Genomic DNA, 26,875 nt, shown 5'->3' with positions numbered 1-26,875 from the left:
ATTTATTCCTATTTTCTGTTTTAAGATTTCCCTTCTATAATATAATATGTAATTAGTGCAAACAACACAGCAGCCTTAATAACATTTTATTTTCCCTAAACCTAAGCATGGCAGCAGCTAAAATACGGTGTCTTCTCTTACCAGTTTAACATCTAAAGGCATTGTGTGTGTGTTTTTAAGAAAAAATAATTTCTGTAAAGAACAGAACTCAAGCACGTGAAATCCAGCAATAGAAATTCTATTAAAATTCCCAATATGTGGGCGACATCACAAACCAAAGTAACAGTGCTTTAAGCCCCTGAAGTGGTTACTGTCATTTCTTTACCCCCTTACTAGGAGCAAAGAATAATAAATAGGCTGTCCAGCTGTCTCTCCTCTAAGCCCCAGAGCACATGGGCTTCATAGTTCAGAACAGACAAGAACTAAAGGAAGTTATCTTTTGTTGGAGAATTCCCCCTCTGCCTTTGATGCTGAAACACTAAAGATTTTCACAAGTATTGTTTTACTCTTTTGATGGAGTGTGGGAACATTTATGTTCCACCTAGTAATTAGCCTCATTCTGATAAAGCCTGGTGGGGCTGACAATCTGTTTGTCACTTTGTCATTTTTATAGGGCATCCTTCATAGTAACAAGAGTGAAACCAATTCACCTTCCCTGGGGTTTGTGCTTTAAAAAACAAAACAAAAAACATTCATAGTTCTTTGATGTAGGCTTATGAAAGTGAGATATAATATAGAAATAGATCTAAACAATTTCAAGAAATCTACAGCCAGAGTTGAGGTCAAAAATATATATTCTTTTCACATAACTATCACATAAAATGATGCTAAATGGGGGGTGGGGCTAAGAGGATGAAAACAAATTCAAGCGTGGAGGAGAGAGGTACTCTTCATTTACAGCTTTCGACATCTTTAAAAATTAGATTTTTGTCAAGTGTCTTTTCCAGAACAGAATAGGGAAGACATATCTAATTGAGTTTTCAAGGCTTGAGAAAATTCCATTTCCAGCAGTTCATGGAGGGATATTCCATCATGAGAATACACCCAATTCTTCCCTGTCCAGTCGTAGCGTTTGGGACCACTAGAAGACAAAACAATTACATGACACATTCCATGTGGAGAGTATGTGGTAAGAAGCAAGAATTCACATTTACAGAGATGCCCAGAAATGAACGAACCTCCCAAAGTGATTGAAGACATGACGCTTCATCATGAAGAGACTGTCCCTATAGAGATCCAGAAACATATGGGATCTTTTGTGACCCCCACAGATCAAATCAAACACTCAATGAACATTTATTGAGAACTTAATATGTGCCAGGCACTGTGCTAAGCACTGAGGATTTAAGGAAAAGCAAAAACACTGTCCCTGTCCTCAAGCCAAAAACCAGCTACATAAAAGAGACATGGGGTTACCCCATGTAACATTACTGGAGGTAATCTCAGTGGCGAAGCTTCTTGCAGAAAGCGGGGTTTTCACAGAGTGGAATGAAGCCAGGGAAGCCAGGAGGCAAATGCAAGGAGTGAGAGCATTTCATGTATTGGGGAGAGCCGGTGAAAATACTTGGAGTTGGGAGATGTCTATGGTGCCTATATGCAGTAGGTACTTAATAAATGATTATTGATTATTTAGTAAATTTTGGTTTTGATCTACATCTGTAATTTCAGCAGTGTTGAAATTCTAGGTTGAGTGAATCCCTTTAACCAATGCAGACCAGTAGCTTCTTTGTAAATTATTTTAGTCTTACAGAGTAGTTTGCCTAGGGTTATACAACCAGTCCGTCTTAGTATGAAGCAACTAGGTGGTATAGTGTACAGAGCACTGGACCTGGAGTCAGGAAGACCCGAGTTCAAATCTGGCCTCTGACACTTATTAGCTGAATGACGCTGGCCTAGTGATTTAACCTCTGTTTGCCTCAGTTTCCTCAACTGTAAAATGGGGATAACAATAGCACCTACCTTCTAGGGTTGTTGTGAGGATCAAATGAAATGTAACAGTAGGTGCTATATAAATGCATTATTATCATTATTATTATGTGTCAGAGGTGTGACTTGAACTCAGGTCTTTCTGACAGAGGGTGGACCTCTATTTACTGGGACATGTCTCCTATGTTTTAAAAACATAGCATCTACATAAATATTTCTTAGGTTGGGAGGCAAATTAAAAATGATCCTTTTTTCTAAATTTAAACTGAAAGAGATAAAGTTGTGATGTGTGAATTATTCAGAGATCAAGATACCGGTGTGACAGTTTCTCTTTACATCAGGGGAGAGATGGAGGGAGAATAAGAATATTACTCACTTACCTTTCCAAACAGGAGTGGGGTAGGTATGAAAGGAAGGAGGCAAAACACTGAATTTGCCCAGCTTTAGAGCTGAGACTTCAGAGGCCATACAGGCCAAACTCCTCCACCCCCAGCCCTGGTATTTTACAGATGGGGAAACTGAGGCCTAGAGAGACAAAGTGACTTGCCAAGGTCAAAAACACACAAAGTAAAAGGGCTAAACCTGGATTTCAACCACGATCTTTTGATTCCCAAATCCAGTTCTCTTTTCATTAAACCAGACAGCCTCTTGGTACTGCCTTCTTGCTACTCTGTATTAGCATATACTGTCAGTGAGTGAGAGTCGTCCATACTCTACAGACCGGCTCCCAAGTACAGCTGCTATCAGAATGAAAGGTTTCTCCTCTTTTCACTCGGAAAAAAATGAAAAGAGGAATAAAATAGCCAAAGGATGGAGTGGAAAAATTACTGTCACCTCATCCTACTCACCTCTCATTTGTTTTCTATACTGCCCTGGGAACTGAACTTCCCGAGTGAGGGAAGGGAGTCTGCAGGGTTATAGTGGAAATCAGGGAAGAGAGCTCAACTTCACATCCCAATGAATACTCTTTAGAGTAGGAACAATACATGTAGGCACTTGTAAATAAGGATAAATCAAACTTATTGTAAGCTGTGCAGACATTCCCTTTTTTGCAGCTCTGGAGCTGATGGCTGTTTGGAGTCAGGATTATCTGCTCCAATTACTTTGTTATGTATCTTTTTTCACATCTGGAGCAAAAGATGACATTTAGATTCACTCATGAGGGCTACTATTTTAGCAGTGATATTTCATTAGCTGCTGCCAAAAATGCTTGGCATGAACATAATGATTTAATAATTAAAGGACCTAGTGGAGAAATTATTTGACCCTTACAAGCTGTGTTGAATTTTCTTCTAATGACAGTAACTCTTTGGCACCCTAGTTTGCTGAGAAGTTCTAGCAAGGTGGTGGAGTGAATGGCCTTGAGTAAAGATTATACCCAGCTCCTCCTTACAGCCTCAAAAACATCCACATAGGTATCAAATAAAAGAAAAAAGAAGAGAAGGAAAATAAACCTTCTTATTGCCACCATGATCACCACTAAAAATCACCACATCCAGGAAATTACTTGGCTCCCTCACCCCGAACCAAATTTCCAATTCATCTCCCTTCCATTTGAGCATGGCTCCCTAGCCTGTGTGTGGTGATACTGCAGTGTTCAGTCATCTCCACTTATTTGTGGCACTGGGTTCTGTGTGATCTTTTTTTTTTCAGAGGGTAGAGTGGAAAAAAAATCAGTATTTCCTTGCCCCCATTGACTGAGGAATGGCTAAACAAATGTAACAGAAGATTACTGTGCTATAAGAAACAATGTGATGAATTTAGAGAAGCATGGGAATACTATTGTGAACTGAGAGGCAAAGTGAAGCAAGCACAGCCAGAAAAACAGTGTACGTAATGACTACAAAAACATAAAGGGAAAGAACAGCCACCAATTCGATTCAAAACAACCAAAAATGAATGTTGCAAAATTATAAAAAGCAAATTTTGCCCTAAAGAAGAGAAATGAACACACATCCTCATTCCACTGCAGAGGAGGTGGTGGTGGTAATAGGAGGACAGTTAAATGACTTGCCCAGGGTCACACATTTGGGAAGTGTCTGGGGCCACATCTGAACTCAAGTCTTCCTGACGTCAGGTCCAGCTCTCCGTATACACTGTGCTACCTACTCACCCAATTCAAAGCGGGCCACCTTTAGGGTGGCTTTGAAGTTCAATGAAATACATGAAAATCATAGAAGGCTAGAGAGCTAGATAGGACCTTAGAGGTAGTCTAGTCTAACCCTTCATTTACTGATGAGGAAAATGAGATCCTGAAAATAGTTGCCTAAGGTCATCCAAGTAGTAATCTCTTTTAAAAGTCAAAAGAAGGAGCATGCAAGATGAGTGGGGAGAGAAGATGGGGGCAGCATGGTAGAGTGGAGTCACAGCACAGGGGGAGGCAGTAGGCCTAAAGTGGGTACAAGACCACATGGGGGAAACAGAAGGGAGGGGACAGTCCTGGCACAACTTCCCAGTGGAGTCCTTGCCTGGACTATGCTTTGGGGAATGTTTTAAAAGATAGCAAGGGCGAGGGCCAAGTAGATTGCTATAAACCAGGCCATAGGAAGCAGCCTGTTAAAACTCTTACTAAAAGTTATTTATCAAAATGTTGTGCATAAAAGCGTTGCCAGGCTATCCAGTAGGAGATATTTCTCCAGCTTTTGAGACTGGAAAAATTGATGAGATATTTGCAAAGCACTTTACAAACCTAAAGTACTACATAAATGCTAGCTATCATTATATTACACTAGCATGCTTGTGTAGCACTACCTAGTACCATTCTCCTCTTCATCCCCAGTGATCATAAAAAACATGAAATTTCCTACTCATTGGGCTACACATATCACTGCCATAAGGGTCACATATATGTGGCATTCACATTTTAAAAGAACAATGGGACTAACCATTCTGGAGACCAGTTTGGAATTATACTGAGAAAATGACTATGACTAAGATGTCCATACCCTTTTGGCTCAGAGATCCCAATGCTCATACCCCAAGGAAGTCAATGATAAAGTCACAAAAATAACTACAGTGGTCTTTTTTGTAGTAGCAAATAACTAAAAACAAAGTAGAGGCCTGGCAATTAGGGAATGGAAACAAATTGTGATATGTGAATGTAATGGAATATGACTGATGATATGGTGGATGAGTAAGAAGAGCATGGAAAAGTGTGAGAAGACTTGTGACAATTTACACAAAAGCAAACTTAGCAGAACCAGGAAAGCAAATATATATATATATATATATATATATACATGTAAAGAAAATAAAAGATCAGTAGCAAATGTGTGTGTGTATTTATATATACTGAATGCTGTAAAATTACAATGACCAGACTTGGCCCTGAAGAAAAGATTATGAGAACTTTACCTCCCTCCTTTCCTTCTGTGCACAGGCTGAGGTGGGTAGGTGCAAGGAGGGGAAGACTATAGGTGTGGAACACTGGGTGCAGTGCTCAATTTGGCTGATGTGTTAGTTTTGTTGAAATTTTCCTTTTTAGTTCCTTGCCAAAAGGAGTGGCTCTTGATAAGTGAGTAGAGGGATATATTGGGAAATAAAGGTGATGTAAAAACAAAGGATACCAGCATAATTTTTTTAAAATAACAATGGAACTGCTATAGTATACCTCAATATTATACAAATTAAGGAAAATCATAAATTAGATCATGTTTACATGTCAATGACATATGTATTCATCAGTGGGGGTGCACCTTCTAGTCTACAGGCCTAGAGTACAACTGTTCTATGACAGTCTTTGGGTATTGCTGTGGCCAAAAAGACTAACTACCCTTTGGTCAATGTGATGATGTGCTTTTTCAAATTTAGCTAGGCTGGTCCTCAAACAATAAGACATATAAGCAGGCCCAAGCTGGCAAAGTCAAATAATGTCCCTTATAAAATAACTCCATATAGTTAAAGTCTATTATTCGTATTCTCAGCCTATAACACAAATATTCACTTTGTCCATAGCAACTAGAATTGTAAAGGGGTTCTGTTGTATTTCTATCCCATTTTCAGTTACATAACTCCTTTAATTCTCAAGGATATGTCCCTCACTCCATTTAGGAGTAATTTAAGGAATAGTACGTTATTTTGGAGTAAGTGCTAATTTATGAGACAAATTTCTTCTTTTTGGGGAGTTGTTTTCCTAATACAGAATACTCTTTTTTTCTGTATGCTATCCTGTTTTGCTGCCTCTTTTTAGAAAACAAGTCATTATTCTCGTACTTCCTATCTGGCTTAGGTAAGGGATAGTGTCAGCATCAGTTAGGTTCAAATACTTCCTCTTATTTGTGCCAGCTGTATGACCTTGGGCAGGTTTCTTAATCTCTTAGTGGCCCGAGTAACTCTTGATCTGTAAGTCAAAGCTGAATTGTTGATCTGTGTTGGTGAAGATAAATCACAGGTTTGGGTCAAAAAAAAAATTTTTTTTTTCAGTTTGTTGCTACTTTGCCTTTAGTTCCTCATTTGCCTATCCTTAAGTCAGGTGAACTATTTCTTGCCTTTGAATTCTTCTTTTAGATTATCTGTAATTATTCATGCTTTAGGAAAATCCTTAGGTATCTTCTTATGTATCCCACTTACTTTCCGGATCACAATGCTATCCTTTCCTTGTTTCTTACAGCTTCTTTCATGAAGAATGTGGATGAAATCCACCATTAGTGAACAACTACCATGCTAAATACATCTACTAAATGGATATGACCATAAAGCAGACTTTATTTTTTTTCCCTTTAAAAAAATTAAAAAAAAATTTTTAACATGTGTTTTTAAAACTTTAGGTTACAAATCTTCTCCCTTCTTCCCTCCCCACCCACCTTCATTGAAAAGACAAGCATCTCAATACAGGTCATAGATGTGTAGTCACGTAAAACACTTCCATAGTAGTCATGTTGTGAAAAACTAAGTATATTTCCCTTCATCCTATCCTATCCCCCATTCATCCTATCCTACCCCCCTATTTATTTTTACAAACTTATCTTCAAACGATTCTGTAATAACATGCCTATGAGAAAAATCACCAGGCCTTCTCTATGAATAATATGACTGAAACATTTGAATTTTGGGGGGTTATTAATAGAGTCTATAAAGATAAGCTCTATAGATGGTAAACCTTAATTTACATAATTCATCTATGGATTTAACTTGTTCAACAAGGCAGTTCTCAGAAGTTTTTCTTTCTTTTAAAAAATATTCTCACACTACATAAAGGCCAAGCAAATGGTAATTAACATTCAAGCACTTTCACTTTGACTGGAACATTTCCAAAGCCCATGCCTTTCAAACAGTGCTATTCATTGATGTTTGCACAACTTTTTCCTTTCCTTGCCTCTTTTTTTTGCTCATTCCCCACTATATATCACACAGAGGACCTGGTCCACAGGGATAATGTGACTACAAAAGGCCATTGCGTTTCCATAGGTAAATCAACCAATGTCATAGGAAGCACCTGGAAAAGTTTTCAACCAAATCAAATAATCTGAAAGATAAGTTTTACCTAAAGAGGGAAAAATAGAAAAATACATTTTTAAAGAAAAAACTAGTATTTGTAACCTACCCTACATGGATTGTCAGCAGTTCCTTTAAAAATTTTTTGGCATATATTGCAGATGAAAAATGCTACTTGGGCTTTACACAAATTTATTATTATTCACTGAAACACACTTCTGAGCAAGACTGGTCTAGCATCATGTTACTGTCAAGTGTGTCCAAATAAAACATGGGCTTGCATGGCCTTTTTCAGTCTCCAGACATAGCTATATATATTTTTTGGTGGTTGCCATGACTACTAGTATTATCCTCTAGAAATGGAGAGGAAGCTACTGACACATATACTTTTGCTAGCCCAAGTAGGCTGGGATGTTTTTCCAGAAGTGAGAATGAATTTGCAGTGATCCAACCATATTTTCCTCACTTAGTCCTTGCTGTGAACAAGAGCACAAATTTATGGGATAGCTGGCCATGGGTAAGGGATGAGGGCCACGACCACAGACTGAGATGAAGCTAATTGATTCACATAAGGATCAAATCTCTGGCCCCTGCTTCACTAGCACTGTGAGGATGTGTTTCTTTGATGACAGCCTTTATTCCTGTTCTTTTTCAAGGTTCCTCATTGGTTCCACATAGGTAGTTGGGTGGCATAGTAAAAGCAGTGCTAGATATGGAGCCAGGGTGATGAGTTCAAATCTTGTCTCAGCCACTTATTAGCTGTGTGATCCTCAGCAAGCCAATTCATCTCCCTGTGCCTCACTTTACTCATCTGTGAAACAGGGATAATAACAGCACCTATATAATAGGGTTACTATCTCAATTGAGGTAACAAAGGTATAAAGTGATTTGTATACCTTAAAGCACTAAATAAATGCTAGTTATTGTTGTTGTTATTATTACTATAGTTCGTCTGGCTAACCCCCATATGCACCTTTCCATTCTTGTGCATGAAATTCATTTTTAAATCTTCTAAAGCTGCTGTGGGTCATGTCTCAAAGTCTTATGACAAAGTCACTAGGATACTGGAAGTTATAAGATGGATTTTAGTTTCTAGGAGAGTCTGGGGATATTAAAGGAGCTCAGTAATTTTCTGAAAGTAATCCAGCCTGCTATCCTCCTGTTTAATGCTAAGAACAGCTCATTATCTATTTATATTGTCAGTCCTAGAAAAAAATATAGGTAGACAGATTCTACAGACTGTTCATCCAAATGCCATGTTAAAATCCAGGCAATCACCAGGGACAACATGAATTTGAAACATCATTTGTGAGCCTGAAGGAAGTGAGAGCAATGGCTTACTAATATCTGAACCCTACTGAATTCACTTATAACAGAGTTATTGAACACAGCATGGTGAAGAGATCATTCATTAGTTGCCCCCTGCTAATTATCCAAGAATTAATGTAAACACTAGGGCAGGGAAACATGCAGCACCCTTTATATTGAACCATGTGCTTTCTCCTATCTTATTCCTTCCCAGTGAGTATGCATCTATGGAAACTCTGGCTATGTACTAGGTGACTTGAACAGTTTTTGCCCAGCCCTTTAAAACTCTCGTGCATTTCAGTTGAACCTGCTGCACTATGCTGCAAAAGGAATTCTGCCAACCTTTGGTTTCTGTGTTTGAAACAGCCAAAGGAGAATTACAAAACAAATCAGGGGTCAAAGTTGCTACCAAAACTGTATTGTGCATGGGGAAAAACCCTGAAATGGAAAGCTGTGTAGTTCTAATGATCAACCTTGTCCCTGACAAAGAGAGGAGAAAAACACTTCTCTCTCCATCTTTGCAGACACTGGGAGGGGTGTGTCGAGATTGGGGGTGATCCTTTACCAATACCTTCAGATTGTTGATGTGGTTGGTGGTGGTTGGTTTGGACTTACTGCTTTTTACTCCTCATCTCTAACATTTGTTACGAGGGTTGGCTTGGTGGATAGGGGAAGAAGGATATGCTTGGACTTAAAGGTAATGTGAAAACAAAAGATACTAAAATTTTAAAGAAAATTATATAATGTGAAACAAGACCTTGCCACAAACATGCCATTAATTCAGAGATGATGAAGACTGTCTACCCTAGTTCCTAAAAGACACATCTTTCTTTTCATTTACATATCTTTTTGGTTAAATACCCTCATGTCTGTTTACAGAAACCAAGCAATCAGCAAGGAGAAGTCATGTGATTGGGGTACATTTTCCTGCTTAGAACAAGAGATAAATGTATGCAAACATACAACAAGATTCACTTTTAAAGCTAGTTAATAATGGGCATGGAGGCTGAGGAGGGAGGAGATGATGGAAAGGGCACCACCGGAAATTATTAAGGTACATTGAAGTTCAAGTTGTGCCTACTTCAATTTTTCCAGAACAAGGTAAGTTACATACCTGGATGGAGAAGACAGCCAGATCTGCTTGTTGGGGGTCTGTTTGTTGATCACATAGTTCCTAGGTCTCCACCAAGCTTTACTGTTAGCACACCATCCTAGTGTTTGGGGGAGGGGGAGGAAATGAAAATTGGCATCGCGTCATAATTTCTTTGAACTTCTCAGTTTCTCAATACTTTGCAATCACATTCGAACACAACAGATATCACAACAATCTTGATTTAGGGCAGGCCTACACAACCTGAAGGATTTTGGGTGGCCTGCTAAAAATGTAGTAGATGGGCAGCTAGGTGGCACAGTGGATAGAGCACTGGCCCTGAAGTCAGGAATACCTGAGTTCAAATCCGGCCTCAGACCAAACACTTGACACTTACTAGCTGTGTGATCCTGGGCAAGTCACTTAACCCCAACTGCCTAAAAAACAAAAACAAAAACAAAAAAAAATGTAGTAGATGTTTTTCTCTACATTTTTCTCAGGCCTCCTGAAATCCTCTGGGCTGCACAAGCATCCCGTGGGCCTCAGGCGGTACAGGCCTGATTTAGGGTTTAGAAATAAGAATATCTCATGATTTTCAAAACACTTTCATATTCTTAATCTCATTTGGTCCTTACTAAAAAAACCCTGTGTAAAGGCAAGTTAGGGCAGCTATGATGAGCCCTACTTTTACCGATGAGGAAACTGAGGTTCAGAGTTCTGCCCAAGGTCACAACATGGAGATGGCTCTCTACCTAGTCTTCTACCCAGGGTACTGTTCTTATATACTCAATATTCACAAGCACTCAAAATGCACATATAAACAAACAATAAAATTAGACATGTAAAATTCAACATGTAAATATACTCACAAACCAAACAGGTTAAATCCAATTAACCATTTACTTTGTTTACTGTGGGAGGATGATGGTGAGGAGCTCTGAAGCCCCAGGCTCCCTGCTGAATCCGCTCTAACCCCAGATCTTTTCACATGTCACCAGAAAGCTTTTTATTTTTTTTTTAATGCTTAGAAGACACCTCTCTTATACTTCAAGTCACACATGAAAACAGATTTGTTCACTCACCTTTGCCCTCGAAATAACTAATGGAAATTTAAAAATATCCTTTCAGTGGTAGAGCCTTTTATTTCCACATCTCCTGTGCCTCTTTAGTATGTACAGGATATGGGAGAAATAGATTAGAAAAATAAAATTCCGCTTAGTCAGACTGGCAATGAAAGATTTTCTGGGTCTCTTTCACTATACATCAACTGTGACCTGAAGAAAGGATCTCTATAACATCTACATGGATATAACCTATTCCTTTGGGTCAATTCCCAACCCCATGGCAACTTAACTGTTGTGAATAGTTCTTATAAAAATTTCTGCAAGTATGAAAACAAACTATTTAAATAAAAATAATAATGATAGTAGCAATAATTGTACAATTATTAGGTATGGAAAGGTAATACAAACAGCTAACTTTCCATGTGCAACCTAATCTAGATAATAACTGCACAGTGACAATTAAAATTAGACCCAATTAGAATCCTAATATGTTATTTAATAGAGTGTGTATGAAGTGTGCCACCATTAAATTCAGAACAGGAAATAAGAGGATGCTTCTGATTTACTATTTCTAAGGACTAAATTGAAGGGGGAAAATGATGTTAAAAAATAATTCACTGCCCTTGGACTCAGAGATACCATTGCTAGGCATATACCACAAGGAGATCAAAGACAGAAAAAAGGTCCCAAATTCACCAAAATATTCATAGCAACACTTTTTGTGTTAGCAAAGAACTAGAAACAAAGTAGATGCCAAGTGACTAGGGAATGGCTAAGAACTAAGAAACATGTAGAATTCAGAGAAGCATGGGAAAAGTTAATAATTGAAATGGAATGAAATAAGCAGAACCAAGAAAACATACACAATGCCTACAACATTGTAAATGGAAAAACCCCAACATCAAACTGAACATTGTTAAGGACCATGACTGGTTCAAGAGAAATGATGAGAAAAGACCTTCTTTGCAGAAGTGCATTATGGGTATGGAACACCGCACATACTCTGAGACTTGGTTGATGTGTCCGTTGGTTTTGCTGAATTGCTTTCTATGTCTTCCTATTTTATTCTTTTTTTTTTTTTTTTGGCTAGGCAATGGGGTTAAGTGAGTCACACAGCTTTTGAGTGTTACGTGTCTGAGGCCAGATTTGTACTTAGGTTCTCCTGACTTTAGGGCTGATGCTTTATGCACTGCGCCACCTAGGTGCCACCTAGCTGCCCCCCATTTTATTCTTTGTTGGAGAAAGATGGTTCCTTGGTAGCAGATGGGAAAGGTTATATTAAGAAATGAAAGTAATATAAAATAAAAGCTATCAACACAAAGTTTTGAAGAGGATGCTCAACTAGTGACCTCTGAAAAAAGTATTTTAATAAGTAATGGGTTAAAATCTTCCTATATCCATGGACTGCAGGTCTAGGAACATTTAGGGGAAAGGTAATAATTTGTGACAATGACTATATCACATACACTGATTTAGGGTTTAGAAATAACATCTCACAACTTTCAAATTTGTTCATTTTTTTCCTTTTTTCCCTTTTTTTCTTTTTTCTTATTTTTTTAAAATTTTTAAAATTTTTTTACAACTTTCAAATTTAAAAACAATACAGCAGGAGGGAACCTTTGATAGCTATCAAAGAAAGCAAACCACCAGAACAATGGTTCCCTCCTGCTGGGCCACAATTAATAAAAATACATTTAAAGGCATAATTGATTTTATGGTAACTGTTTTTTGTAATTTTGTATTTTATCAACCAACAGATATTACTAGTATAGTTCTTATCACATGGAGGAAGGAGTTAGGGAAATTTTTTGACATAAATATTAGAAAAGTTCAGACACCACTGAATTAATGGATACATGCTTCTTGCTTCCAATTCTTAATTACAGTTCACCAACCTCTTGCTGTTTGTGGTGAATGATTATAATTCCTCCCATTATATGTCTGTTTGTAATGTGAAGCTCTTTTAAAAGCAGCAGCCAAAAGGAGGGGAATGAAGGACGTTATTAGTCCACTAAGGCATTTTGATGTTTGCACTGCTTGTAAAGACACCTCCTGCAAGGCATAGTAACCCTAACTGCTGGCCAATTGGAAGAATTGTTTATGTGGGCACAGAAATAAGAACTATTGTTATAAATAAGTAATTTGTAGAAGCAGTCATACACGAGCCAGCATGCCCCACATGCAATTGCCTGGGCCAAAAAAAACACAGCTACAAATATCCTCTAGTCCCCAAAGAATACATCAATAATATTTGGACAAGATGTCAGTTTCCAACCTAGCAAACAGAGGACCACACCAACATGCAGACATTCGTTTACTGCTCCAATTCTATAGGAGGCTAGGCTGCCTCTGGAAAAAAAAATCAAAAGAAAAAGAGAGGTCCAATAATCCAGTGATATTGTATATGGGTGTGTCGGCATTGTTCAGTTAGATCTCTCATGGACAATTTAGTTAAGCAAAGGACATGGGAAGGTTTTCAATGTACGTGGACTTTTGGCCCTATAGTACTACAGCCAAAACTCAATTATCCACATCAATTAAAAAGAAAGTACTAGCATAGATAATGGTCTCCTTTGATCAGGAGACCCATAGTTTGAGTGCAGGAAACAACACATGTAAGATAATCTTCAAATCAAATAATCTGGTACAGAAAACTGGAAGTTGACTATAATCATTCTTTACCAATACCTATCTACTCAAGATTTTTGCCTGAGCTATCTGCGTAACTGCCTAGATTCTAATTTCAGCTTGAGTTATTCCAGATAATTCTCTGCTTGGCCATGGGCAACTCAGCTAAGACTTGTCAATAAAAATGGCCATGTTTTAAATCTTTAACATTCAATTTATCATTAGCAGTATTTACTTAAATACTTCAAAAGATAGGTAGTCTCACAGGTGATCAACGAGGCAAATCATAATTCCTACATAACTTAGTAAAGAGTCCTTATTAATTGCTGTGGCCAAAAAACAGATCACCCAGTAGACCAAGTTCTGGAAATAGCTTCCTCAATTTCTTCTCCCTCCGACCCACACTTCATAATGCAGTCAACTCGTATTCTTTATGCAGAGATCTGGCCACGTCATTCCTTTGCTCGAAAGTCTTCAGTGGCTCTCAACTGCCTAACAAGTAAAAACTCCTTTTCTTGGCATTCAAGGCCCTCCATAACCTGGCTCTACCTTTTTATCTTTATTTCATTCATTTTCCCCAACGTGTTTTACTAACCAAACAGGACTATTCACTGTCTTGTCTTCCAGAAATCACCCATGTAGGGGATTTGCAGATGGAAGTCATCCATGCTTTCACAGATGTCCTTCATTGCTCTGTTCTGTTAAAACTCAACTCAAAGACTACCTCTTTAAGTTTTCTTCCCCCTCTGACCTCATGTAGCACTTTGTTTTTCACTTTTCCAATGTATTTACGGTGTATTCGAGTTACCTGTGTTGGTACATCCCACTACAATACTGTAAGCTTCAAAAGGGCAGGGGGTATGTTTAATCTAAACTTTATAGTTCTGAGCAGAGTAGAAGTTTCATAAATGTGCATTCAAACTAAATCTAATTAGGTTGGTTGTTAGATGATCCATCCCTAGGCCTATTTCTGAAGGCTTTTAAGGTTAGGTAAGAGCTTTCAGATCTTCTGCTCTACTGATCTAGCTTTTAAAAACCATAATGAAGTTCTGAAGGTGACCTTCAGAGGAAGATTATTACTATTAAGGCTCTACACACAGAGTAATCATCATTACCACCATCATCATCATAACAGCTAGCATTTATGTAGTACTTACTATGTGCCAGGTATTGTTTTAAACACTTCACAAATTTGATCCTCACAATGACCCTGGGAGGTAAGGATTGTTATTATTTTACAGTTGAGGAAACTGAGGCAAACAGAGGTTAAGTGACCTGTTCAAGGTCACACAACTTGTTAAGTGTCTGAGGTCAAATTTGAACTCAGGTCTTCTTGACTCTAGGCTCATCATTGTATTGATAGTCACCTAGCTGTCTTTACTCGGCAAAGTAATGGGAAGGGGCATGGCTAAGCAAATTATGCTATATGACTATAATGGAATACTACTGTACAATAATCAATGACGAAATAGTATAAACTAATACAGAGATAAGTGAGTAGGGCCAGGAATTATATAATTAACAACACCGTAAAAGCAAAGAACTTAGAATTCTTAAAAGTGCAATAACCAATCAAGATTCTAAAGGCTCAGTGATGAAACCTGCTAACCACTTCCTGACAAGGAGGGGATGGACTCAGGCTACAGAATGAGACATATATTTTTAGACATGACCAATACAGAAATTAATTTTGCTTGACTATTGGTATTTGTTAACAAGGAAAAAATAAACAGATAATGAATAAACAAATAAATAAAGGCTTTCAGTGTGAGTCCCTTGCGGGGAAAAAGTTCCTTGACTATGCTTGTTACCAGGATTCTACCTTTTTCCCCCCACTGGGATAGGGGGAGGTAGTAATAGTATTGTTTAAAAGTAAAGAAAAGAAAAGAAAAGAAAGAAAGAAAGAAAAAAAGAAAGAAAGAAAAAAAGAAAGAAAGAAAGAAAGAAAGAAAGAAAGAAAGAAAGAAAGAAAGAAAGAAAGAAAGAAAGAAAAGGGGCAGCTAGGTAACACAATGGACAGAGCACCAGTCCTAAAGTCAGGAGGATCTGAGTTCAAATGTGGCCTCACACACTAGTTGTATGACCCTGGGCAAGTCACTTAACCTCGACTGCCTACAAAAAAGAAAGAAAAAAGAAAAGCAGGCCATTGCAACATTTTTAAAAATGTACAGAAGAGAGCAGAAAGAAGTTCAGAAGGTTAAATAAGTAACAAATTAAATTTATTATATACTTTTTTTTTTGGTGGGGGGCAACTGGTATTATATACTTTTGAAAAAAGCAGGCTGTAAGTATTAGAGAATTTTACATAAATAATATTTTCCTGTTCTACTCTGTATATAGAACTATACTTTTCTGAGGGGTGTTTATGGAGTTCAGAAAAAAAAATTTTAAAGGCTATACAAGAGATGCAATGTAATACAGTGGAAAGACCACTGAACTTGGAATCATGGGACCCACATTCAAATACTGGCTCTGCCACTTATTACCTGTATAACCTTGTGTAAGTCACTTCCCCTCTGTGGGGCTGGATTTCCTCAATTGTAAAATGCAGTTAGAGCAGCTGACTTTTAAATTCCCTTTCAGTGCTATATCTATAATCCTATCAATCAATCAACTCACTGAATATCTGTTAATGGCTTGCTCTGTGCCAGGCATTATGTACTTAACATTATGTACTTTACAAAGAAAAAGCAAAAACAATCCCTGACTTTAAGGAGCTTACATTCTAATGGGGAAGACCATGTACATAAATAATACATATAAATATATAAGCTACAGAATGTTCCTCCAGCTTTATTTTACTAACTCAGGTCCCTCTATATCCATAAAATCTGTCTCCAAACCCTCTTCAGAGATGTCTTCCATCACTCACCCTAGACTAAGTGTTGTTCATACCCTTATCCAGTATTCTCAAAGGATGCATGTACTCTGTTTACACTCTATTTAATATTTAATAACATATCCCTGGGAAGCCATCATGTTACTATCTCCTTTGTGTGCTGGTCAGTCTCTCTGGTTAGGCTGTGAAGCTCTTGGGGGCAGGGCCCACAATGTCTACCTAGCATACTGGCATAGCTCCTGGGGGTGGGGGTGGGAGAAGGGACACAGTAGGACGAGGTACTCATTAAATGTTGTTTATACACCTGAGATGATCTTCAAAAAGATCCTTATCATAAATAATTCCAGAGTTTAAACCAAAATGCCTGCTTCCTAGTATTAATTAACTGCTGTCAAGAGAATTAACCTTAACAGGGGATTTTCTTCTTCCTGCTCAACGGGGAGTTAGCACTAAATAATAATTAAAAAGGTCAGAAGCCAGAAAGAACCCTTTCCTAAGTATGACACCTAGTGGTTTGTCATGACCATTTATTAAACTCTCAAACATAAGTGGTTATCTTCATCCAACTGAAGAAATCTTAATTCAGTGCAGAGTACCACATATAAAATAACAAACATCTTATGGAAGTATTCCTAGCAATAAGAAACAGCTATTAAATACCTGCTGCATGCAGAGACCTATGAAAAATATGGGGTGAAATAGGAATTTTAGATGACAGTTCATGACCTCATGGGGTTTATAGTCTAGGACAATACTATTAAATGACGTGGGGCAGCAAGAGCTGAGCATAATTAGGGGATAAAAAGAAGTTGGGGTGGAAGGCCTCCTTTTCATTCAATATGGGCTTCCCTTTGCAGGTTCAGACCTGGGATTTCATCACTGTAGGAAATCCCAGAGAGAAAACACTGCTTACTCTGGGGTCTGAGAACTTTTTTCTTCATATTTGATAACTGTATTCCGATATACTTTGTTTGCTTTGCAATCCTATGTATTTTACTTTCTGCATTAAGAATATTATTTTGAGAAGGGGTCCACAGGCTTCACCAGACTGCCAAGGGGTTCCATGACATTAAAAAGGTTAGGCACTCCTCTCTTAGAGAGTTTCCTGGAAGCCCCGAGCATTTAAGTGATTTGCCCAGGGTCATACAGCTAGTACGTGTGCAGGTGGGTCTCGAATCCAGGTATTACTGATTCTAAAGTGGCTCCCTATGCTAGATGAAGCAGATGGTGTCACACTGAATACAGCCTAGATCTGGAGTCAGTTCAAAAATGGCCTCAGATACTTACTTGCTGTGTGACCCTGGGCAAGTCACTTAGCTGCTGTCTACCTCAGTTTCCATTTCCAGTAAAATGATAATAATAGGTGCTACCTCCCAGGGTTGTTGTGAGAATCAAATGAGATAATATTTATAAAGCATTTTATAAACCTTAAAGCACTATATATAAATGGAGCTGTTATGTCATGCTGCCTCAATATAATTTCTACACTAGGTAGGGTATGAAAGTACAATTATTGTTGTCGTTATTTAATCATATCTGACTCTTCATACTGTCTATGGGGTTTTCTTGGCAAAGATATTGGAATGGATAGCTGGAATGCCAGTTTACACAGGCAGGGGTTAATTGACTTGCCCAGCATCACATAGCTAGTAAGCGTCTGAGGTCAAACTTGAAATCTGGTCTTTCTGACTCCAAGCCAGTGCTCTATTCACTGCATCACCAAGAACCCTTTCCCAAATTTCCCAAATTCCAAATTCCATCTCTTGCCTCTGGAGAGGCTATGCTGCATATATGGAATACATTTTGTTTTCCTCTCTGTCTCTTAGAAGCTTGAGCTGCCTCTGAGGCCCTGCTCACATGCCATCTCCTCCATGAAGTCTTTCCTGGTCCCTCTAGTTCTTCTGGCTCACTCTCTCCTCAAATAATCATGCATTTATTTATTTGTGCATATGTTGTAAACCCTAGTAAAATGTAAGCTCCTAGGGAGCAGTGACTTGTTTTAGTTCCTTTGCACACAAAAGGCACTTAATTAATGTTTGTTAGCTTGGCTCACTAGTACAGACTTAATTTTTAACAGGCAGACGCTAAGTCTTATTTCTGGCACATAGCAGGAACTTGATAAAGGCTTGTTGACGTCTGTACTGCTGCTTAGTAAAACTGTTGTCCTGCTGACAATTATCTGGCCATAACATGAGAAGAAACCCCACCAAAGTTCACCGTCCCAAAAGAAGGCTCTCTCATTCTTTTTCTCCAAGCCACCTGGGGAGACACTTGTTCTCCTTATGACTTTGGGCCAGTTTTATAAAAGGATTCATTGAGCTACTTTCCTCAAAGTGATTTAGAAGTATCTGGCTGGTGGAAAGAGCTCTGGATCTGTATCCAGAGGGCCTGGGTTTGAAATCTGGTTCTAACTTATTTCCTATGTGACCTTGGGCAAGTCATCTGACCTCTTTGTAACTCATCTGTAAATTGGGAGGTGGGATTAAGACGACCTTTAAGGGCCCTTTCAGCTCAAAATTTATGATCTTGTGTCATACTTATTGAAGGTCCTGAGGGAGACTTCTTTCCCTCAATGCGCTGTTGTTCCAACAGGTCAGAAAAATTAAAGTAAGAATAGAAATACCCCGAAGGAGACATCGTAATCCTTGGAGGTGTAAGGCTTGTCTCCAAGATCTTCAAAAAAATATGCTAAGGAGTCCAGTGTTTCCTCTGCAAGTTTTTCATAAGTGGCTTCATCTAGTGAGCTGCAGGGATGGCAGAAAACATAGCATATAGTCAGCAAATCTCATTTTACTCAGTATCAAATTAACATTTTTTTTAAAACAAAATAAGAAAATGTTAAAAACAACTTCCTTCTCCTCCCCGCAAAATGGATCAGACTAGATAACCTCTGAAGTTTCTTCTCATTCAGAAATTCTGTGATTCTATGAAGTTGAAACAGTCCTGAAGACCAAGAAGACTTTGACAAAATCATCACTTTTTTAGGTGGGATATTGTTGAGGGGATGCATGCAGGAGATGGACAAGACATTCTCTAAAGTTTCTTCAAACCCTAACACTATGATTTTATATTGGCACAATACTTTTTGCTCTCAAAATAACTCTAGAAGCTGGAGAATGGGAGAGATATTAGAAACTATAAATCTTCCTATTCCTTATGAGGAACTAAAAATCACAAGCCCCAAATGGAACTAAATATTAAGCGAATGGATTTGCATGGCTCAGCTTAAAACTAACAATCCAAAGAAGGATGTTGAGAACAAACTGGCAAATCCATGATACAGTCAGATCACTTAATGCACAAGTGTTTACTGAATGCATAGGAAAGCATTTTCTTAAAGAAAACTGGTGCATCTAAAACACAGACACACATACACACAAGCCCTGAAGCTTGTCCTCAAAGATGAGAAAATGCACCTTCCTCATTGCTTTGTAGGGAGGCAGGAGAGATTCTACTGGTGTCAGACACCATTGTGTTCATTTGGTTTTGTTGAACCCTTTTTTTCCTTCTCTCTTTGTTGGGATGGCTTGCTGGGGAGAGGGCAGGTCAGAGTTACATTCAGAAAGGGTGATGTAAAAACAAAATATATCAATTAAAAATGTAGTTAAATTTTAATCAAACAAAAATTCTCTTGGGGTTGTGTACTGATTTTAGAAATTGATTTTTACTGCTTGCTTTTTTTTTACATCACCTACATTTCCCAGTGTATCCTTTCTCCTTTCTCCTCCCAGAGAACCATCCTCTATTACAAAGAACCAATGATTCTTAAATTATCTTTCCTTGAGCTGTTTTCTAGGTCAGCTGCTTTTGATAGTAGATACCTCACATAGTCTTCTATTTTTTCTGAGAGTCTACTATTTGGGTCATATTTTCCACCTTTCTGTTCTAAGTAGTTTATTCTCCTTCCAACTTTTTCTTTTCACAAGTGTTCTAATTTCATTAAGAAAAATCTCCTGGGGTAGCTAGGTGGCGCAGTGGATAGAGCACCGACCTGGATTCAGGAGGACCTGAGTTCAAATCTGGCCCCAGACACATAACACTTACTAGCTGTGTGACCCTGGGCAAGTCACTTAACCCCAACGCCCAGCCAAAAAGAAAAAGAAAAGAAAAATCTCTTGCTTCATGTCTTCCATTCCTCTTGGAGTTCTTACAAAAATGGCATTCTTTTTCTTTGAGGCTCTACTTGTACTTATTATGGAGTTATTTCTTGGCCTCTTCTTTTTTTTCTTTCTTTCTTTTTAGTTTTCAACATTCACTTTTTTAGGATCTTCAGTTCCAGATTTTCTCCTCTCCTTTTCTACCCCTACCTCCCCAAGGCAGCATGCAATCTGATACATGCTATACATGTGTGATCATATTAAACACATTTCCATAGTAGTCATGTTGTGAAGGAAGAATTAGAACAAAAGGCAAAAACGAGAAAGAAAAAACAAAAACAAAAAAAGAGAAAATAGTATGCTTCAATCTGCATTCAGACTCCATAGTTCTTTCTCTGGATATGGATAGCTAGGCTTTTCTTTTCTTTTTTTTATTAATTAATTTATTTTTAGTTTTCAACATTACCTACGTAAGATTTTGAGTTCCAAATTTTCTCCCTTTCCCTCCCTTCTCCTACCCTAAGATGGGGTGAAATCTGATATGGGCTCTATATATACATTCATATTAAACATATTTTACATTAGTCATGTTGTAAAGAGAATTAGAACCAATGGGAGGAACCGCAAGAAAGAAGAAACAAACAAACGAAAAAAGAGAGCAAATGGTATGCTTTAATCTGCATTTTGACTCCATAGTTCTTTTTCTGGATGTGGATAGCATTTTCCATCATGAGTCTTTTGGAGTTGTCTTTTATCCTTGCATTGCTAAGGAGAGGTAAGTCTATCAAGTTAGTTATTGTACAATGTTGCTGTTACTGGGAATAGTGTTCTCCTGGTTCTGTTCACTTTACTCAACATCAGTTCATCTAAGTCTTTCCAGGTTTTTCTGAAGTCTGCCTGCGCATCATTTCTTATAGAATAATAGTATTCCATTACATTCACATACCACAACTTGTTCAGCCATTCCCCAATTGATGGGCATCCCCTCCATTTCCACTACTTGGCCACCACAAAAAGAGCTGCTATAAATATTTTTGTACATGTGGGTCCTTTCCCTATTTTTATGATCTCTTTGGGATACAGACCTAGACGTGGTATTGCTAGGTTAAAGTGGATGCACAGTTTTATAGCCCTTTGGTCATAGTTCTAAACTGCTCTTCAGAATGGCTGGATCAGTTCACAGCTCCACCAATAATGCATTAGTGTTACTATTTCCTCACATCTTTTCCACCATTTATCATTTTCCCATTTTGTCATGTTAGCCAATCTGACAGGTGTGATGTGGTTGTTTTGATTTGTATTTCTCTAATCAATAGTAATTTAGAGCATTTTTTTATATAACTATATATAGCTTTAATTTCTTCATCTGAAAATTGTTCATGCCCTTTGACTATTTATTAATTGAGGAATGACTTGTATTCTTATAAATTTGACTCAGTTCTCTATATATTTGAGAAATGAGGCCTTTATCAGAGACACCGGCTGTAAAAATTGTTTCCCTAGCTGGGCTTTTCTAACCCGGCCTGGAGTTTAATTTTTGTTCACTCATGATTCCAGCCTTGGTTCCTTGAATAGGACTTTGAGCCAGGGATGGGTTCCATCACTTCTGTGTCCCCTAATATCCTTTTTTTTTTTTTTTGGCAATTGGGGTTAGGTGACTTGCCAGGGTCACACAGCTTAGTATCAAGTGTTTTGGTCTGAGGCTGGATTTGAATTCAGGTCCTCCTGACTTCAGAGCCGGTGCTCTATCCACTGCAACACCTAGCTGCCCTGGAAGAATCCTATCCTAATAATAGCAGTGCCACTGCATAGGTTACTCCAGATCAGTGAGTGATTATAAATGAGAAGCATTAGTAATGCAACTTACTTTTTGTCAACCAATGTTCCTGTATTCCTCAATTCATCAATGAACACTCTGCTTTTTGACCTTTGGAATCTGACCCCTGAAGCCCTGGAATCGAGAACTCTAAAAGACAAAGATAATAATTACTTGTTTTCTGGATATATTTAAGTCACACAAGACACTATTAAAGAACTATTGCCAACCTACTTATGAAGTTCATAGTGTTAAGAAGTACAGGCTAAAGTTTCTAAGGTAATAATAGTATACTCACAAATTTATTCCTATACTATTGAAGTCACAGCTTGAGTCTCTATGCTCTATTACCAAAAAGAGTAAACTTTAGTAATGTGGAAAAAATATCCCACTATGATACAAGACGCAAAGTGAAACTGCCATCAGAGAGTTAATAATTTATGGAGATGGAAGGGAGTAGTTCCAGATGGAGGAGAATCAGAGAAAGCTTCATGGGGATGGAAAAAAGGTATTAAGCTAGACTGGATTCAGAAGAAGAGAATCACAATGGTAAGGGGATGGGCTGAAGGAAATAGGGATGCTTAGCCTAGAAAAGAGAGAATTTAGCATTTTCTCAAATATTTGAAGATTTATAAATCCACATGGAAAAAGAATTAGACTTGGCCTCTTGGCCCCAAAAGGCAGAAATAATACCAATGGACAAAAGTCATAGACAGCTCAACAGAAGGGAAAACTTAGTATTGATGACAGCTACCAGTTCTTTCTGGATGTATCGAGTATCTTGTCAGTGGAGGTCTTTTAGAAAAGGTTAAATGACCACTTGTCCATGATCTAAAAAAGACAAGGCAAGTAATTTGGTTATCTTGGGCAAGTCACTTAACCCAAGATAGTTTCCTAATTTGCAAATATAGATTTTTTTTTTTTTGGCAATTGGGGTTAAGTGACTTGCCCAGGGTCACACAGCTAGTAAGTATCAAGTAATTGGTCTGAGGCCGAATTTGAACTCAGGTCCTCCTGACTTCAGGGCCAGTGTTCTATCCACTGCACCACCTAGCTGCCCTGCAAATACAGACATTTTTAATAAATAGCACTTACATAGTGCTTTAAAGTTTGCAAATCTCTTTACATAAATTATCTCACTTGATTCTTATAAGAACCCTGTGATAAACATACTACTATTATTCTCAATTTTAGAGATGAAGAAATTGAGGCTGGGATTATAATGACTTCTCCAGGTCACATAACTAATAAGTGTCTGAGGCAGGATTTGAATTTAGGTCTTCCTCACACCAAAGTCCAGTGCTCTACGCATGCATTACACCACCTTGCTGTCCCTTAGCATTATTTTCCTCAGAGGATTTTCTGAAGAATATGCTTTATAGACTACAAAGCACTTTATAGAAAAATAAGCCATCTTTAATGTCATTCTGTGATTACTAGAGGCATCTTCTCTGCTAAGATCATAAGATTTTATTTGCCCATCTCTCAGGTCCCTAACCTGGGATCTGTGAACTTGTTTGGAAAAAATAATTTTAATACCTACATTTCAACATAATTGGTTTCCTTTGTAATCCTATGCATTTTATTTTATGCATTTTAAACATTATTCTGAGAAAGGTCCACAGACTTTACCACATTGCCAGAGGAGTTCATAACACAAAAAGAGGGATCTGTTTATTTTCTTGTAGATTTCTTGTCAATGCTTTTTAAAAGTCACATACATGTGAAATAATTTTCAGAAATGGTAAAGTGACAACAACATCTGAATGCTTCAATACTACCAGAAGTGCACTACACTCTGAGTCAGGACAGGAGTGGCTTTAGAGACTTTAGGGACAGCTTCTGAGACTTAAAAGCTCTGTGACCAAGCTGAGGTAGCTCAGTAGCTTAGTGGACAGAGCCCCGGGCCTGGAGTCAAGAAGACCTCAGTTCAAATATGGCCTCAGATACTTACTAGCTCCTGTGTGACCCTGGGCAAGTCACACAAGCTCTGTGTGCCTCAGTTTCCTCACTGTAAAATGGGAATACCTTGAGGGATTGCTGTGAGGATCAAATAAGATATCTGTAAAGCACTTAGCACAGAGCCTGGCACATAGTAAGAGCCATATAAATGCTTCTTTCCTTCATTTCCTGTTCACATGTTAAACTCTCTGAGTTTTATTTTCCTCTATGAAATGAACTCATAAGACTGTCATGAGGATCAAATGGGATAATATATCTAAGTTTTGCAAACTTTAATGTGATATATATATGTATATATACATATATATAATGCTAGCTATAATTATAACTTAATAAAAATGGGGGAGATAAAGTACAGAAATAAGCCTAAATCCTCAGCAGATTTAGAATAACTTACATTTAAACAATTTAATGCACATTTATTAAGCATCTCTGTGCAAGGCACTCTGCTAAGCACTTACAATTACTAAGTGCTTTCTTCACAACAGGAGCCAGCTTTTGGTTGAACGTTTTGCTGAAATGCTTTATTTTTCTTGTTGTTTTTTTTTAAATCATAAGAGATGGATGGGGAACAGGAAGGGGAAGAAGAAGGGATGTAGAGAAGATATCTTTTGTCCAGTCATTCAGTCATGTCCAACTCTTCTTGATCCCATTTGGGGTTTTCTTGGCAAATATATTGAAGCGGTTTTCTATTTCCCTTTTCAGTGGATTAAGGCAAACAGAAGTTAAGTGACTTGCCCAAGATCACACAGCTAATACGTATGTGAGGCTGGATTTAAACTCGGATATTCCTAACTCCAGGCCCAGAGCTTTATCCACTGAGCCACCTAGCTGCTTCATGGAAGTTACTTATCAGCCCATAAATATTTTAAGTAAAGAAGACACAGTATAGTGGTTAGATTTTGAAAGACAAGAGTTTAAGTCCTAACTTTGGCACATACTAGTTGTGTGACTGTTCAAATCAGTTATCTGTTAAGTCCTCCTGGGTAACTTCTAGGACTCTAAATTGCCCACAAGCGGCTACTCTGTATTAATGGAGGAGTATCTTCAATAGTAGTCTCCCATACAGATGAAATCTCAGGTCTCCACCACAAAACAAAACAAACAACAACTTTAATATGTGGGAAGTCACACCTTACTGTAAAAAAATCAGGGTTCCTACCATGGCTCATTGGACTCCCAAAAGGTGTGTAGTGAGGATTCAAAGTCAGAATGATTAAAGTTCTGTGAAATAAGATGTAGGAGGAAATGATCACAGAACTGTGATTAATTCAGCCAGAAAAAGATAAGCTGAATTAATGACTTCATAATCACCCAGTGAAGAATTTTATGCTCATGGAATATTAGAGCTAAAAAGGGACTGACTTTAGAGGTGATCTATTTTAATCCTCTCCTTGTTTTTTTTTTTTTGGCTAGGCAATAAGGTTAAGTGACTTGCCCAGGGTCACCCAGCTAGTAAGTGTTATGTGTCTGAGGTCGCATTTGAACTCAGGTCCTCCTGAATTCAGGGCCTGCGCTCTATCCGCTGTGCCACCTAGCTGCCCCTTAATCCTCTCTTTGTATAAAAGAGGAAGTTCTGTCCCAATCTATCAATCATCCAGAATTTATTCAGGGTACAATATGTGGCAAGCTTTGCAAAAGCAAGAGAAAAAAAATTAAACAGCCCCTGCCCTTAAGGAGCTTACATTCAAGGGTGGCCCAGTAGATAAGCATGTGGGATCTGAAGTCAAGGACGATCTGCCTCAGGCACTGACTAGCAGGGTGACCTTGGGCAAGTCACTTAACCTGTCAGTCTCAGTTTCCTCCTTTGTAAAATGGAGAGAAGAATAGCATCCTATAGACCTTTCCCTGTCCTCCCATCCCTTGTTGTAAGGATCAAATAACATAAGCGAGTAGAACAGTGCCTGGCACACACAATACAAATATTATTATTATATTTGTAAATCACTTTTGCAAACCTGAAAGCATATATTAACTACATCACAAGATTCAGTCAACAAACACAAACACAGAAAAACAAAGTCCACTCAATACATCACAAGCCTCACCAAGAGGTAGAGGGGAGGACAGAGCAATGCAGAAACGGGGGGGGGGGCAGGCACTGCAAAGGCAGAAATGGCTGGAGAAAGGTGTAGGAAGAAGGGGAGTTAGGAAAGATGTGGACCCCGGCCACTACGTGTCGAGAGCGCATTCGGACATCATAAACCCAGGGTTACAGCCCCGCCACCCCCACCTCTTCAGGGCGCTTGGAGCTAAAGAACGCGCATGTGCGGCTCCAGACACCTCTGCCCCTCCCCACTTACAGGCCCCGCCCCTTTCTCCGACCCCTCCCCTCCCGCTTCCCAGGCCCCTCCCCTTTAATTCGGCCCCGCCCCTTCTTCTCCCGAGGTAACCCCCCTCCCGTTTCCCAGGCCCCGCCCCTCTCACTCCCAAACCCCGCAGCCAGGGCCGCAATCGCATTATGCCCGGGGTGTGCACACTCACGAAATGTCCCGGAGCCCAGGAAGACACAGCTCCAGCCCCTGCTCCCAGAGCCAGGGGGCCCGCCTGGGCCGGGAGGCTGAAGAGCGCAGCCCTCCGAGGCCTGGGCGCCAGCTGCGGCAGGGTGTGTGGCCCAGCTCTGCAGGGCCTCCGCGGTGGCGCCAGCGCCAGCGCTCCCAGCCTGGGCCTCCACATGCTCCTCGCGCGCCTTCTGTCTGCGGCCGCGGCACC

General features: G+C 38.8%; 1 protein-coding gene across 1 annotated transcript; it reads right to left on the bottom strand.

The window, feature by feature from the left end:
* Positions 1-776: 776 nt before the first annotated feature.
* Positions 777-26,875, bottom strand: FXN (frataxin). Its single transcript, XM_021001856.2, is given in 7 exon segments — positions 777-1,081; positions 9,782-9,839; positions 9,842-9,878; positions 18,912-19,032; positions 22,253-22,294; positions 22,296-22,351; positions 26,648-26,875. Coding segments are annotated over 7 exon segments (657 nt in total). The 5' UTR covers positions 26,840-26,875; the 3' UTR covers positions 777-930.

The sequence above is a fragment of the Phascolarctos cinereus genome, unplaced genomic scaffold (assembly GCF_003287225.1).
Source record: "Phascolarctos cinereus isolate Bilbo 61053 unplaced genomic scaffold, phaCin_HiC Scaffold_4;HRSCAF=312, whole genome shotgun sequence".
NCBI lineage: Eukaryota > Metazoa > Chordata > Mammalia > Diprotodontia > Phascolarctidae > Phascolarctos > Phascolarctos cinereus.
Note: the sequence above shows the minus strand (reverse complement) of the source record. Positions and strands in the feature narration are given on the sequence as shown.